The following is a 13,045-nucleotide window of genomic DNA, read 5'->3' as shown; positions in this document are numbered from 1 at the left end:
TGTACTGAGCTGGGCCGTCGCTCTCCCCCATCTCCCCAGAGCTCCAAACAGTGTCCTACGGAGATGAGTAGATACCATTTCAGATGGAGTTTCTGAAGTAAAATGTGCCATTGTGTTCGGAGCTATTGTTTCTGTTTTCAATATTGAAGTTACTCGTGGTTTCCAGGGGACAATATATCAAGCAGAGCTAACAGGCTGTAGAGAAGATGTAGATTATGAAAACAGAGGGATTAAGTTTCATACATTTGGAGCCTAAGTCTCTAGTAGTGTAAGCAGGGAGTAGTCTTGCAGGCTCATGAAACTCTACCAATTTAACTAAGGGTGTGTTTTTAAGCAGGTTTAGTTAAAACCGTGGTCACCACTGTGTGAGCAGCAGAAGTCTCTCTAAGGATGGATTCTGTGGGTGCAAGATCAATGACTATCCAATGTATAAATTGGGTTTCAGAGTGTTCCTGCACCAGGCTGTGCACCGGTTCAAACAAAATCAGTTTGCGGAGATGGAGTGGCTAGGCTGGGTAGCTCCTGCCTAAAACACCCATGAAATCAGCAGTTACATCTGTATGAGAGAGGGGTAAGGAAGCGTAGAAGAGGGCATTGCATGACAGATGTGATTCTCCAGCCCCTGACACTGCTATTGCTCTCGGGGACCAGCTGGACCCGGGAGGAGTCAGGCTGGCACATGAGGGGGCCCTTAAATGAAGAAACGGCACTCCTCCCCGCCACTCCCCAAGATATCATCCTAAATCTGTGATGTTATAGAGCAGGTCAGGAGTTTTGTTCTCTGGATAATCTGACAGCACTGGACAAAACAGACTGGAGCAAAACCAAAGCAGCCTGCAAATGGTGCTGACCTTAATATTTGATGCGTGATTTGTGCTAACAGCAGTATGTAATTAATAGCAGCACTGTGCTAATGGCTCTGTGCTGCTTTTAGGATGCACCCTCCAGCACCTTGCTTGCAGCTGCAATGCAGTGTTTGCCAGTGCTGCCAGGGGTTTCCCAAGGACTGGAGGGTTTGAAGCCCTGCAGCCTCCCACCAACCCGTCCAGCCTTTGCGCTGGGCAGAGCTGCTCCCGCGTGCACAAACAGTCTCTCCTGGGCAGGAGTTAGGCACTTGCAGTTTTTGCATTGTGAGGCCTTCAGAGTGGCTCAGTAAGATTGAGGCACCAATAAACCCAAAAAGCTCATTGGGGCTACACCGTATTTCAATGGTTGGCTTGAAAGGATTGAAATTTAAAGAAGGATGGAAGGTAAGTATTTTTTAAAAATTCCAGATGATGTAGGAAGTGGTGATAAACGTAAGTGACCTTGGTGCTTTGCTCCCTTTCAGTGAAGCTCTTAGAGTTGCCACTGTATTTAAAAATGGGACCTTTGCTCTGACAGTGCTGTCAGATGTAGTTCTGCTGCACTGGAGGCCAGTGTTACAGGAGAGCTTGGTCCTGCGCCCCTTAATGTCCAAGGGCAGTTGTCACCATTGCTGCAGTGTCTGTCACTGGAGCACACTGGTCTCTTGCCGTTTATGTGCAGTCTGAAGGGACACTTCAAGGCCTGTGATTTTTGTAAGGACAAAAAGTTGCAGGAGGTGAGGAAGGATGCTCTACAGCTGAGGTCAGCTCAATCCCAGCCAGGATTTTCGCTGTGACCTGCAGTGAGCCTTTTAGGACATGCCCAGGTTGAGCAGCCTGAGCACCTGGGCTGGCTCTGGATGTTCTAGCTCTGGATGTGCTAGCTCTGGAAAAAAGGCAAAACGCTTGCACCCCCCTCCCAACTATTATGAGCCTTCCTCAGAAGCTTGGCTAATTGACCTGATGAGGCATGGCATGAGCGTGGCTCTGACATCTCTGCACGACCCTGCTGTGCCACATAACTGCAGCATTCATCTCTCTGCGCCTCTCTAAAACAGGCATTATGGTATGGCCTTCCCAGGGATGCTGTCAGGACACATCCACTGTAGATACCGGAGTAACAAGGGATGTATAATCACCATGGAGAGATGGAAAAGCATGAAGTAGCCTTTGTCCAAGCATCTTCCAGCGTGGTTAAGTCAGACGAGGCCAGTCTAATTTAGTACTGGGGAAAGAAAATGCTTCTGGCAGGAGACATCAATAGCTGCTCTGTGAAAGGACAGTGTGGGCTTTCTGAGAAGCTCTTCAGAGATGCACCAAGTGCCTCTGTCATCCCAAACCAGCACCTCCGAATGTTTTGCCGGTCTGTGTTAGCCACAAACTCTGGGCTCGTTTTTCGGAGCTTTTAGAGAAAGCTGCATTTCTGTATGAAAAATACCAAATGTCTCAGCTGGGAAACTGCATTCCCTCTTTTGATGGATCGTGTTGGGGAAAGACCCCCAGTCTCTGCTCTCCCCTTCTCCTCCCCTGGCTGTTTTAGTTGGATACTGAGAGGTTTGTAAGATTTCCAAGATTTCTGGTGGAAATTTTCAGACCTGAGAGAGGCATATTCCCTTTGGGGATTACACCATGCTGTAAATGTCTGTTCTCTTTATTTTATATGCATTTTCCTGCTTTTGTTTGACTTTCTCATGGATTGCACTATATTTAATTCGGAACATATCCTATAATGCTGTAGTTGAAAGGCATGTCAGCCTGTTATCCGGACGGTTTTTGCTTTAATTTTTTTTTTCTTTCAAAATAAAACGAAAGCCAGTTGCTGCTGCTTCTCAGGGATTGAATTAATGCACTTCTCTTGCATGCTGTGGCATCATGTAACACCAGGAGAGCGCCAGTGTCACTGGCTGCCTGATATAATTATTCCTGCTGCACTGTGGAACTGGTTACTGCTTTAGGAAGAGATGGAGTTTCACCTCCTTCTGCTGCATAAGATGTCAGTTATACATGTGAGCAGCTAACAGATGGGCTGTGCTGTGCTCAGTCTGTTTCACGCCCTCACCCAAAGATCTCCCAAGTCTTTTGCAAACTTTAGCTAATTGATATTATGCTCAGGAACAGCTCTCTCTTGTGTCTGTGAGAGCAAACTGATTTGTTGTTCCTGTGAGAGGGTGAAGCAGAGGAGGAATAAAAAGAAGCTCAATGCAACCCACATCCAGGGGAAATCCTCCAACAGCTGTATCCTGCGGAGGCATCTGCCCCAAGGGCAGCGGTTTTGTTCCCCATCATGCATGAGCTTCTGTCATTGATCTCAGCAGGTACTGTCCTGGGCTGGAGTAAATCAGGTCCTTCCACTTATGTCATGGACGCTCTGCTGATTAATCTTAGCAGAAAATCTGTCCTGAAATCAAACCATTGAGGAAGTGATCTTCTCTGAACAGGCATATAAAAGGTGAATCTGTAGAGATGGGCTCTCATGTTCTCTACTCTCTTGCTTGTTCTCACCTGCTGCCATTTAAATGCTGATATGTTACCTAATAGCATGAGATCCATTTGCTGGAAATGCTGACTAACCATCTTCCTTAGTGAAAGGCCCCTTGGATGCTCTGGTTAACCAGGATTTGGAATATGCTACAGATGGACAAGCCCGCAACTGGGAGGATAACCATGTCTGAAAACCACTGGTAACACTTTTCCATTTGCCTCTGTCCTGCTGATTTTAGAAGAGTACAGTTCCTCTGAATTCAGTCTCTGACTCCTGCTCTGCAGCGTAAGGCTCAGTGTTTGATGGCTCTTGATTAAATCTCATGCCACCTTCCTGAGATCTGTCTTGCATTTTGCAGATGCAAAAGCAGAGACAGGGCCAGAGATGTTTATCCATGGGAAAACTCCGGCAGACAGCAGAATTCAATCTGATTCCAGCCGTTCCCTTTCTTGCAGATCACACCGTTTATAACTCAAAATATAGCTGATGATACTGTAACCATCAGTTATGTCAACGAGCAGCACAGTTGGTTTTCAGCTTCAAAATGAAAGGAAATTGCTGTTGCTCCTCAGGGTTTTAATTAATAACCCTTCTTCTGTTCTGATATCTTACCTCCCCTTCTCATCTAAGATTTTGTTATCTACAACAGGGACTTTCAACCTTTTCTGATTTGCAGATGCCCTGAACTCCTCCTGCTGGGGGAATGAGTTCCATCATCACCAGTTTCAGATCCCTGGTAGCACCTTTGCTTTTCTTCCAGTTTCTTTGTCAGCCCTCTCTTAAAAGTGTGCACACAACCCCACACACATACAGATGCCTCCTCTCCTCTGCCCCATCTCTCAGTTGGCTGTAGCCTCTCTTTCCTCCTTGGGACTCTGAGCTCAGATCAGCCTCCTGAGAAGGCATCACCAAGAGCTGGGATCAGCGTGTGCCTGGTGCATAACTGTCCTCATGTACTTTACCTTTTAAGTCCAGCAGTGGCTAAATTAAAGTTATTGTCGGCTTGCCTCATTTTTAATGAAAAATGCATTTTCTAATGAGCGCTTGGAAAATGGGAAGCTAATATGTCTCTTGAAATTCAGTGTAGGAAGAGTTGTAGCCTTGGGACCACTTGAGTGACCGAGAGTAAGGTGGCAAACTCGCTGGGGTTTCTGGGGGCACCTTGCCAAAAATCTGCTGCTCTCCGTTTCTTGGTCATGGTTTGGTTTTCATCCACTGTTTCTCTGGGACAAAAGTAAATTATACACTGTGGAGGGGGAGCGAGGCCCCATCTCTCTCTGCAAAAGGTCGGAGTCCTGCGTCCCTTTGCAGCCGTGGATGTTGTTTCACTTGCCAAAGTGAGGGGTTTGGATGAAAGTCATCCTCAGGGTCTTTGTGTGTTAAAATAAATCTCTCATGATTGCAGTGCTGACCTCCCGCAGGGCTTTGATTTTATTTGTGCACATGGTAAACCTACATCCACTTAAAAAGGAATCAGCAAGATATGCACACTGATAAGAGATTATGTGGGTGTCCTAATTTGCTCATTTTAAGAGGTGTGGAGAACTTCACTCTTCTGACTGGGGAAGAGTTAAAACTGCTGCAAGGAAGGAAGGGGAGGAATTAACAGCCCAACAGGAAACTCCAGCTAGAGTCTGTAGTGTAAGGCATAGGTGGAGGTCAGGTAACTGTCTCAGTGTATTAATTTCAGGGAGTTAGATTTGGTCACAAACTTCCAAAACCTCGAGACCAAATCAGGAACAAAGTTCCCACTGGCAAATGCCACAAGATCAGGCCATTAAACAGTTTATATGTTCACGTTCCCTGCATTGGTTGGCTTACAGCAGGGTAAAAGCCTCTCTTGCAAAAAAGAAGTCACCCCTTAGTCTCAGGTGCTGTAAGTCCTTATATCTAAACCAGAAAGAAATGTCGTTTTATGAAAATCTTTGGTTGGCTTACAGCAGGGTAACTCTTGCTCTTGCAAAAAAGAAGTCACCCCTTAGTCTCAGGTGCTGCTTATATCTAACCAATATAAATAAAATGTAGTAAGTAAATAATTATCAGGAAGATGCTTGGCTTCGTCCTCAGAGGAAATGTTGTTTTATGAAAATCTAACCAATATAAATAAAATGTAGTAAGTAATAATTATCAGGAAGATGCTTGGCTTCTCGTCCTCAGAGATGCTACTTGCAGCATCTCAGGGGGTGCTTATTTTTCTTTGTTAGATTTTTAATCAGGTGGTAACATCACAAGGCAGACAGGGGCTGAATCTTATTTTCACAGCGGAACTGATGTGAAGTGACCATAGATGCCATCGGCTGGTGATTGCTGAACCCAAACGGTCCTTGTGTGCAGGAGCATCTCTTTCTTCATGGCATATTCACATTCTTAGGTAAAGGTGGCCTGAAGCAGAAGAGATGAGAAGGAAGTAACAGCTTAGCTGTAAGTGAGGACACTGGCTACACCTCTTTTCCCATTTACATGCGTGAGGCAGCTTCCAGAGCTCCCTACATTTATATCAAAAGCATGGAGACTATGTTATTTGCCATTCAGTTTCTGGACCTTGAAGGATGAATTTGGGTCATGTTTGCAAATTTATGCTTTGCACCATAAAAGCTAGAGTAGATTTTTTATGGTTTTTACAGTGAATGCTAATTCTCAAACAATTGCTCACCTCCAGGAGGTGGGACTTTAACAAAAAGGCCAGTTATTATGAGTTGATACCACTGAAATCTTCCTATTCCATCTTGCAAGTCAAGTGATTTCATGGTTATATGCAAGTAGTAAGGAGTGGAGTGGGCCAGTGCTCTGAGCCTGCTCTCATTTTAATGAGCAGCAACTCACATGAGTAATTCCCTTGATTTTTAATGGGATTAATTGCATGATCATTTGCTGACCACTGTAAGAAAGTCATAATCTGGACCACAAGGTTTATAGCAGATCTTCTAAATGAGTTTAGCGCAGAAGCAAGAAAACTGCTTGGAGCAGAAGGCAGGACTCCATACAGGACTTACGTAGGAAAGCTGTTGGCAAACCCAGAGCGGTTTGGAGAGACAAAGCCTGGGGAGGTGATTTCGGTGATGAGTTATTTGTGGACGTGCATCTGTTGTGCCAAAAGCAGGAGTGGGATGTGTTTGTTCAGCCTGACTCCAGACATGCTGCCCAAATGGGTGGGAAGCTCACTTCCCAGTTTCCATACATCCTCCCTGTTTCCAAACGGATCCCCCACCCTGTGACACAGTGACGTGGTAATGGATTTCTTTCTGCTTGTCACACCGGTCATACAATTGGAGGCTCCCCCATGGTGGGATTCACATACTAACGCTTGTAAGGAGATGAACTGACTATGAGCTTCCCCAGGTTTGTGAAAATGCGTTGCCCACTTGTGTTGTCTTGTCTGCCCAAAGCCAGCTACAGCCCTAACTCCATCCTTTGGGCCTCCGCATCCAGACTTCACTTCTTTCCCTTCATGCTGGGATGGTTTTACTCTAGGTGACGGGATGACTTTCTCATTCAGCAAATCTTGTCCCTAAGTTAAATGTCATGTATCAAAGATGTGAGCAACAACTTGTGGAGACTGCCCATGTCTGAGCAGAATAACCTGGGGCATTAAGTGAAGGATATTTTTCATCAATCATATGTATATTTGCAATAATAACAATAATAATTTCCTTTAATGGAAAAACATTTGTCACAGACTAAAGAGTTTTTGACTTTCAGATGCTCTGCAGACATCTAATTAAGTGAATCAAAAATCTGTTTATTGGTCTTTGGCTGTTAATCATCCACGTGGGGAAAGTGCTGTGACTACCAAGAGGAGTTTCTGTGGTTCAGCCCTTAGCTCCCTCCATTCCTGGCTGGAATTATCTCCATGGTTAGTGTCTCCTCTTACCAGAGCTGGGCTGAGTGGGGCTGTTAGGCATTGGCTCAGGATACCCCGTCACCTCTGGGAGATTTGGGATGTTTCATTCAGGCCCATTGCTGGTTCTGTTCCCCTGCATCCATCTCTTCCTTGTCTTTTGCTTCGCATCCTTCTCCATGGGTGGGAGGATACAGAATCCTGCTTTTCTAGCATTTTAGATCTAACTTGCACTGGCTTTGAATGGCAGAACTGGGTGCAGGGAAGTGCTGAGGAAGGCTCCATGCTTCTGCTGCTCTTTGTTTGGCCGTAACATCCTGAAGTGTTTCCTGCACTGCAGAGCTGAAGGGCAGTCATTACCTTCCAGTCTGTGTTGCAGGTTCTCTGTGCCGTTAGTACTCATCCATACCGACATTGTCACACTGGGAGTGCTTTTTCAGGTGTTAATGAGAACAGCCGGGCATAGAGGCAGGGGCATAGTTGCTGGGCTGCAGTTATGTCCTTGCTCAGATCCTTTTTAGGTCTGTTGGGTTTCCCATGTCATGCCTGAGATTCAGCCAGTAGTTTCCTCCTGGACCTCCTGCACAGCTGCCCAACATCAGCCTGTCTCTTTTGCTGGGGCAGCACAAATGCCAGACCCAACCCGTTGGTCCAGGGGCCGATCCACAAGCTAGCAGCGTGTCATCTGGGGTCAGCGGCTTGGAGAGGGACTGTCACACTCCTCTATGGGTGCCCAACCTTGTATGGCCTTTTAGGGGAGCAGCAACTTCATTCCTTGTCTTCAGTTTCGCACAAACGTGTGCACGTTGCCCATTGGGATATTGTCTCATATATCGAAGATGAGAAATCTTCCATGTTTCCCGGGGACTTTGCATTGGGACAGGCTGTGTGCATAACATGCCCCAGGTTATTCTGCTCAGACATGGGCAGTCTCCACATCGGTGGCCTCCCGAGCACCTCTGCCTCCCCCCAGCTCCCTGCTATCCAGACCCTCCCAGCAGAGGCAAGAGCCGGGGCGGAAAGTGTAGTCTAGGAAAGTTTAGCCAAACACTTCCAGCTGCAGTTTATTGTATCTGTTTTGCTGATATCCACCCTTTAGCTAAATAGCGCTAAGTTATACACGTTGTGACTCTCTTGATGTGGTTAAAAAGGCTTGTATTAGCCAAGCTAATCTAACTCCAAGAATAACCATGGGAATTTGACTGTATCGGTTCCAGCTTGAATCAGTCACCGTGTAGTAAAGTGAGAATTGCCTTCCTGGCTAAAAGTGTAGCAACAGTGAAACTTCAAGTTAATCGGTGGGGATTCCCTCCCCCTCTTTTTTTTTTTTCTTTGAACAAAACTCCTGCCCATGCCTGACTTCAGACACCCAGAGCTCTACCTACAAGAAAACAAAATTTCCCATTTTCAATAAAAACCATGTCTCTGTAGGCAGAAAAGTGAGTTAGCTAACAATCAGCAAAGCTATGGTCTATTTATTTACCAGGCTGACTCCCTGGTGGGGAAACATGTGGGATCTTTTAACTTTTTCTCCTGCACAGATGTTCCTTCTACTCCCGAGTTTCCTCTTGATCTTTGGTTTGCTGTACCATATGGTGAAAATGCTGGAGATGTTGTGTGCGGTGGAAGAGGAGAAGAATTCTGTGTGCTTAAAACAAAAACAGTAAAAAAAAATTAATTCTGACTGTTTTTTTCCCCATGTTAGCAAAAAAATATTTTTTAAAGGAAATCTGTCGAGGTAGCAAACCCGCTGTTTAACTCGCACACCCTCACCGTTGGACATGTAGCATTGATGAGATTAAATGCTGATTGACGAGCTCCCCCCATGCAGCTTTTGCTGCCACTTTACACGTTTGTATTGAGCTGTAGATCCAGTTCAGGTGAGGAGATAGGGGTCCTGCAAGGTCAAGTAACAGGACCGCTTGCTTTCCTTCCTTAACTGCCTCAGAGGCCACAGGGCCTGTGGGCTGTGGGTTGAAAGACATCTCTCCTGGTCTGTTGGAAATGAGTCACTGGGCTAGCAGGAGCTTTGGTGTTCCCCCAGCCCAAGGGAGCTGGGGCTTCTGTGTAGGATCAACAGGGACATAGAGCATTGCATTGTACCTCTGAAACGTGGGAGAAAATGAAATAGAGTATGAAGATTTGGGTATTTATCTTGGTAGCACCATGGGCTGAATGACAGCGAAAGGGTGCAGAGGGTGAATGGGAGGGGTGAGAGGCTCTGGCAGTTTTCAGGGCTGGGGACGGTCTCTCTTGGGCAGGTCCATAAAGGTGCCACTGGAGCAGGTGCTTCTTTCCTTTCTGGCTGAGGTTGTGCATGGCTGTTCGGCTGATGTTCAGCCTCAGTGGCACTGGTCCATCCAGGCTCATCACCCAAAGAGAAATTGTAGGGCTCATTTAGGAACATCAGGTCAGCGTACTGCTTTCCTAGGCTTGCTTCCATAGAAAGTCACTGGTGGTCAGCAGTCTACTCCACCATGCAAGCTGGCCATAGCCATCAATACCTCTTTGAGCTCTTCAGGTTAAAGGCTGGTTGTGGCTCTGCGGTACAACAGGATCCTGAGCCTGGTCAGCCCTTAGGGGTGTGTTAGAAACAGGTGGTTGTGGTGGGCAGGGTTTAGGAGTTGATGGGGCAAGATCGTAGCTGATGTGAGTGAAACTCTGTCTCAGGTGGTTTGTAACCATATGTTCAAGGGTGCTTGTCACAGGCTGAGGGCACGTCCACTGTGAGCTCTGCCTTCTGGCCATTCGTGGTGGTGTCCTCTGGGATGCTCTGCTCTCCCAGGGCTCCCTCCCTGCTCCCCTTTCTCTGGTGCTGTCCTCCACGTGGACTGCAGGGGAAGATATTCCCCCAAACCCATCTCTCCCTGGGCAAGCAGGAGTGCTCTTACTGGACCAGGGCAGTGGGCAGTGCCTTGCCAGCAAGAAGGCAGAGTGGGTGTTTTATTAAATAACCTTTAATCCAGTTGCTTGAACAGTGTTTTTAGCCAGGCGGGTGGTCTGTCGCAGGGACAGGTAAAAACTGTGTCTCCACCAACATGGGCAGGCTGTGGATCAGAGACGAGGCGTGTGTTTTGTAACAAAGGATGAGACCCTAATTTTAGAATGGCGGCAAGGCCAGGCTCAGATGTCTGCCTGGGCCCCATCCCAGCTTCTCTGCGCTGCCAGAAACTTGCCCTCCCTTTCCTGGAGTGAACTGTATCATACTTTTTTATGTACAGACTCCCGTGCAGCAAGGCAGAGGGATTCCTGCTGTTGCTTTGCTTTGCTAATCCTCTTTTAAACCACACACAGACCAAGAGATTCTCTGGTCCCTACACAGCCGGTCCATATTTTCCCCCTAAGATGTTTTTTCTGTTTCCTTTGCAGATGCAGCTTCTGGATAAGTTCCCTATTGAAGGAGGCCAGAAAGACCCCAAGCAAAGAATCATCCCTTTTCTACCAGGTAATGCTGTGGGAAAAGCCCTAAATAAGATGAGTGAGAGCAGTTGGGGACCAGTCTTCCAAAATGCCTTTTCCCTGGGAGCTCGTACATGCTGCCCTGTGATACCAGACCTCCACCTCCTCCTGAAATAACTGGCATGGTGTTTAGGGCTCCCGGGAGATCTTGCATCAGCTGTTCAGGTTCAGGTTGGCTCGTGCCCTGCCACACAAAGGGATTCAGTGGCTCCTGGGCGGCTGTGCCTGTGGGGTGCAACCAGACAGCCTGAGCTTGGGCCACCAGTTGGGAGGCCACTGGAGACCAGAGACACTGTCTTCTTCGTTTCTGGATGCCGTGGCTCTGCAGACACTGTTACTGTACAATAAGGAATGAATAATCAGAGGTGAGACCAGAGACACTGTCTTCTTTGTTTCTGGATGCCGTGGCTCTGCAGACACTGTTACTGTACAATAAGGAATGAATGTTGCCACTGGGATATAAAGGAAACTGAAAGAAGGTTAAATGCAAACAGGGATTTCTGTAACTCTGGCCAAAAAGGTAAGTAAATATCTCTTTGGCCTGAGCCACTGTCCCTCTGACAGCTTTCAGAGAGGGGCTGGACGTGATGGATATCCTCTCCTCCGGGTAACGGCACCCACGTCCACACAGCTTCTTCCAGCAGCGACTGCAGGGATGGCATGGAGGAGATGAGCCAGACCGCAGCGTGCTCGGGCCAGCTCTCTGTTGTCTGACTGCACAATTCTGGCTGTTGGTTTAAAGTTTGGCTCGCTGCACTGCCTGTCAGGATAAATGGAGTATTTTCGGATGGTTAATAGGTCTGTTCTGTCTTTAACTATAAAAAGGAGATCCCAACTCTTCCCCAAAGGTCTGTAAAGAGAAGCTGGGATGGGAGGGCTTAGTCCTCTCCAGGAACGTGCTGCGGTCCCCAATGCTGTTTGCAGGCAGAGCAGCTGCTTGAGACGTGTGGTGAGCACAGTTCCAGGGCAAGTGGGGAAGCAGGGACTTGGAAACCAGCAGCGCAAATATGTGACGCAAGCATCGGAGCTGCAGTAGGGCAGCACGGCAGCCTGGCAGCCTCCATGGACCTTCTGTAAAGGCAACCCCAGGATCGGGGTTTGCTCTCTGCAGTGCTCTGTGCTGCATCCAGCCCCTCTGCAGCCAGGGGGAGGTGGTGTTGCCTTCCATTTCCAACCTGGAATGAGGAGAGGAGTCCAAGCGTGGGTTTTGTTTCCAGCTGTGCCACCAACAAACTCATAGACAAGTCACTTTGTGAAACCTCTGTACGATGAGGATGGATACTGCTGGCCTGCCTTTCTTGCTGGAAAGCATTTCTAGATCCTTGAAAAGCACTGTACAGGAGTGCAAATGGCTTTAGGTGAGGTGCTGTAGGAGAATCTCTGTCTGCAGGTAACAATTGTTCCTCCTGTATTGACCGTCACCAACCCATTTCTTTTACTTTGTCCTAGAAGAATGTTGGCTGAATGCAGGTGACTGGTGCTCAGCCTGCGTGCAGTTCTTAGTGATGGATGTCCTGATATATGGGTGGGTGATACTTGCGGAGGATGAGATACATCCCATATGCCCATTACGACACTTCCTACTCTTACCACCCTCCAAGAACATGAGGGAGATGGTACTGCTGCATGTCCTTGAGGGGAAGAGTTGTATCTGGAAAACATTTGGGTTGACTTAGTGTCCCAAAGAGAGAAGCTGCCAGAATAGAATAGACCTCAGCTGTATTTAATTTAAAATTTCTGTGATATACATTCTACTTTTGATATCGAATCTCTGCCTCTTTCTTGTTGAACTGCTGAAAAGCCCTTGTTGCTTTACCCAGGAACAAGGTGACTCAGCTAAATGTCAAACAATGTCAAACTCTGTTAAATAAACTAGCTGCCGTAATTATAATACGCATGGCATTTCTGCAGCCAGAGCCGTGGATTACTGAAACGAATACCTAGCTATAATCTGTCTTAATTAAAAAACAGCAGGGCAGATGTTTGTACTTAAATCCTACTTTTATGAAGATGTTACGATCTTGCTTGCTTATTATGGGCCTGATTCAGCCAAGCTGGAGTGACTCTGCATGCTGGGTTCTGAGAGCCCGGGGTTTGCCCGTGCCGCTTGCAGGCTTGGGCGACTTCCCCCTATCAGGTCTGGTTTAGAAAGCCAATGCATGCCAGCCCGTGACTGCTGCTTGTCAGTGATGCTGTGGTGCTCTCCTGAAATAAAGGCATGATCTGCGCCTGGGAATTGAGGAGCCACCTTTGCAGGTCATTTTACCATGGCAGAGGGTGCGTACAGGACTGTCCAGCAGGTCACCTGTAGTGTGGTGGAGCCACAGCAGCAGCCTGTGCAGCCACTGCTCCATAGGCTGAAGTGGGTGGTGGTGGTACCTGAACCTCCTGCTGCAGCAAAGGGCAGGAAAGGAAGAACTG

At 47.3% G+C, this 13,045-nt stretch overlaps 1 protein-coding gene across 1 annotated transcript in view; it reads left to right on the top strand.

Moving 5' to 3' along the window:
* Positions 1 to 13,045, top strand: part of SH3PXD2A (SH3 and PX domains 2A) — a 217,169-nt gene that overhangs the window by 22,059 nt on the left and 182,065 nt on the right. The window contains exon 3 of the mRNA XM_009277841.2: positions 10,535 to 10,610. Within this exon, the coding sequence (XP_009276116.2) occupies positions 10,535 to 10,610 (76 nt within the window). The remainder of the gene's footprint in view (positions 1 to 10,534; positions 10,611 to 13,045) is intronic.

The sequence above is a fragment of the Aptenodytes forsteri genome, unplaced genomic scaffold (genome assembly GCF_000699145.1).
Source record: "Aptenodytes forsteri isolate BGI_AS27 unplaced genomic scaffold, ASM69914v1 Scaffold15, whole genome shotgun sequence".
NCBI lineage: Eukaryota > Metazoa > Chordata > Aves > Sphenisciformes > Spheniscidae > Aptenodytes > Aptenodytes forsteri.
Note: the sequence above shows the minus strand (reverse complement) of the source record. Positions and strands in the feature narration are given on the sequence as shown.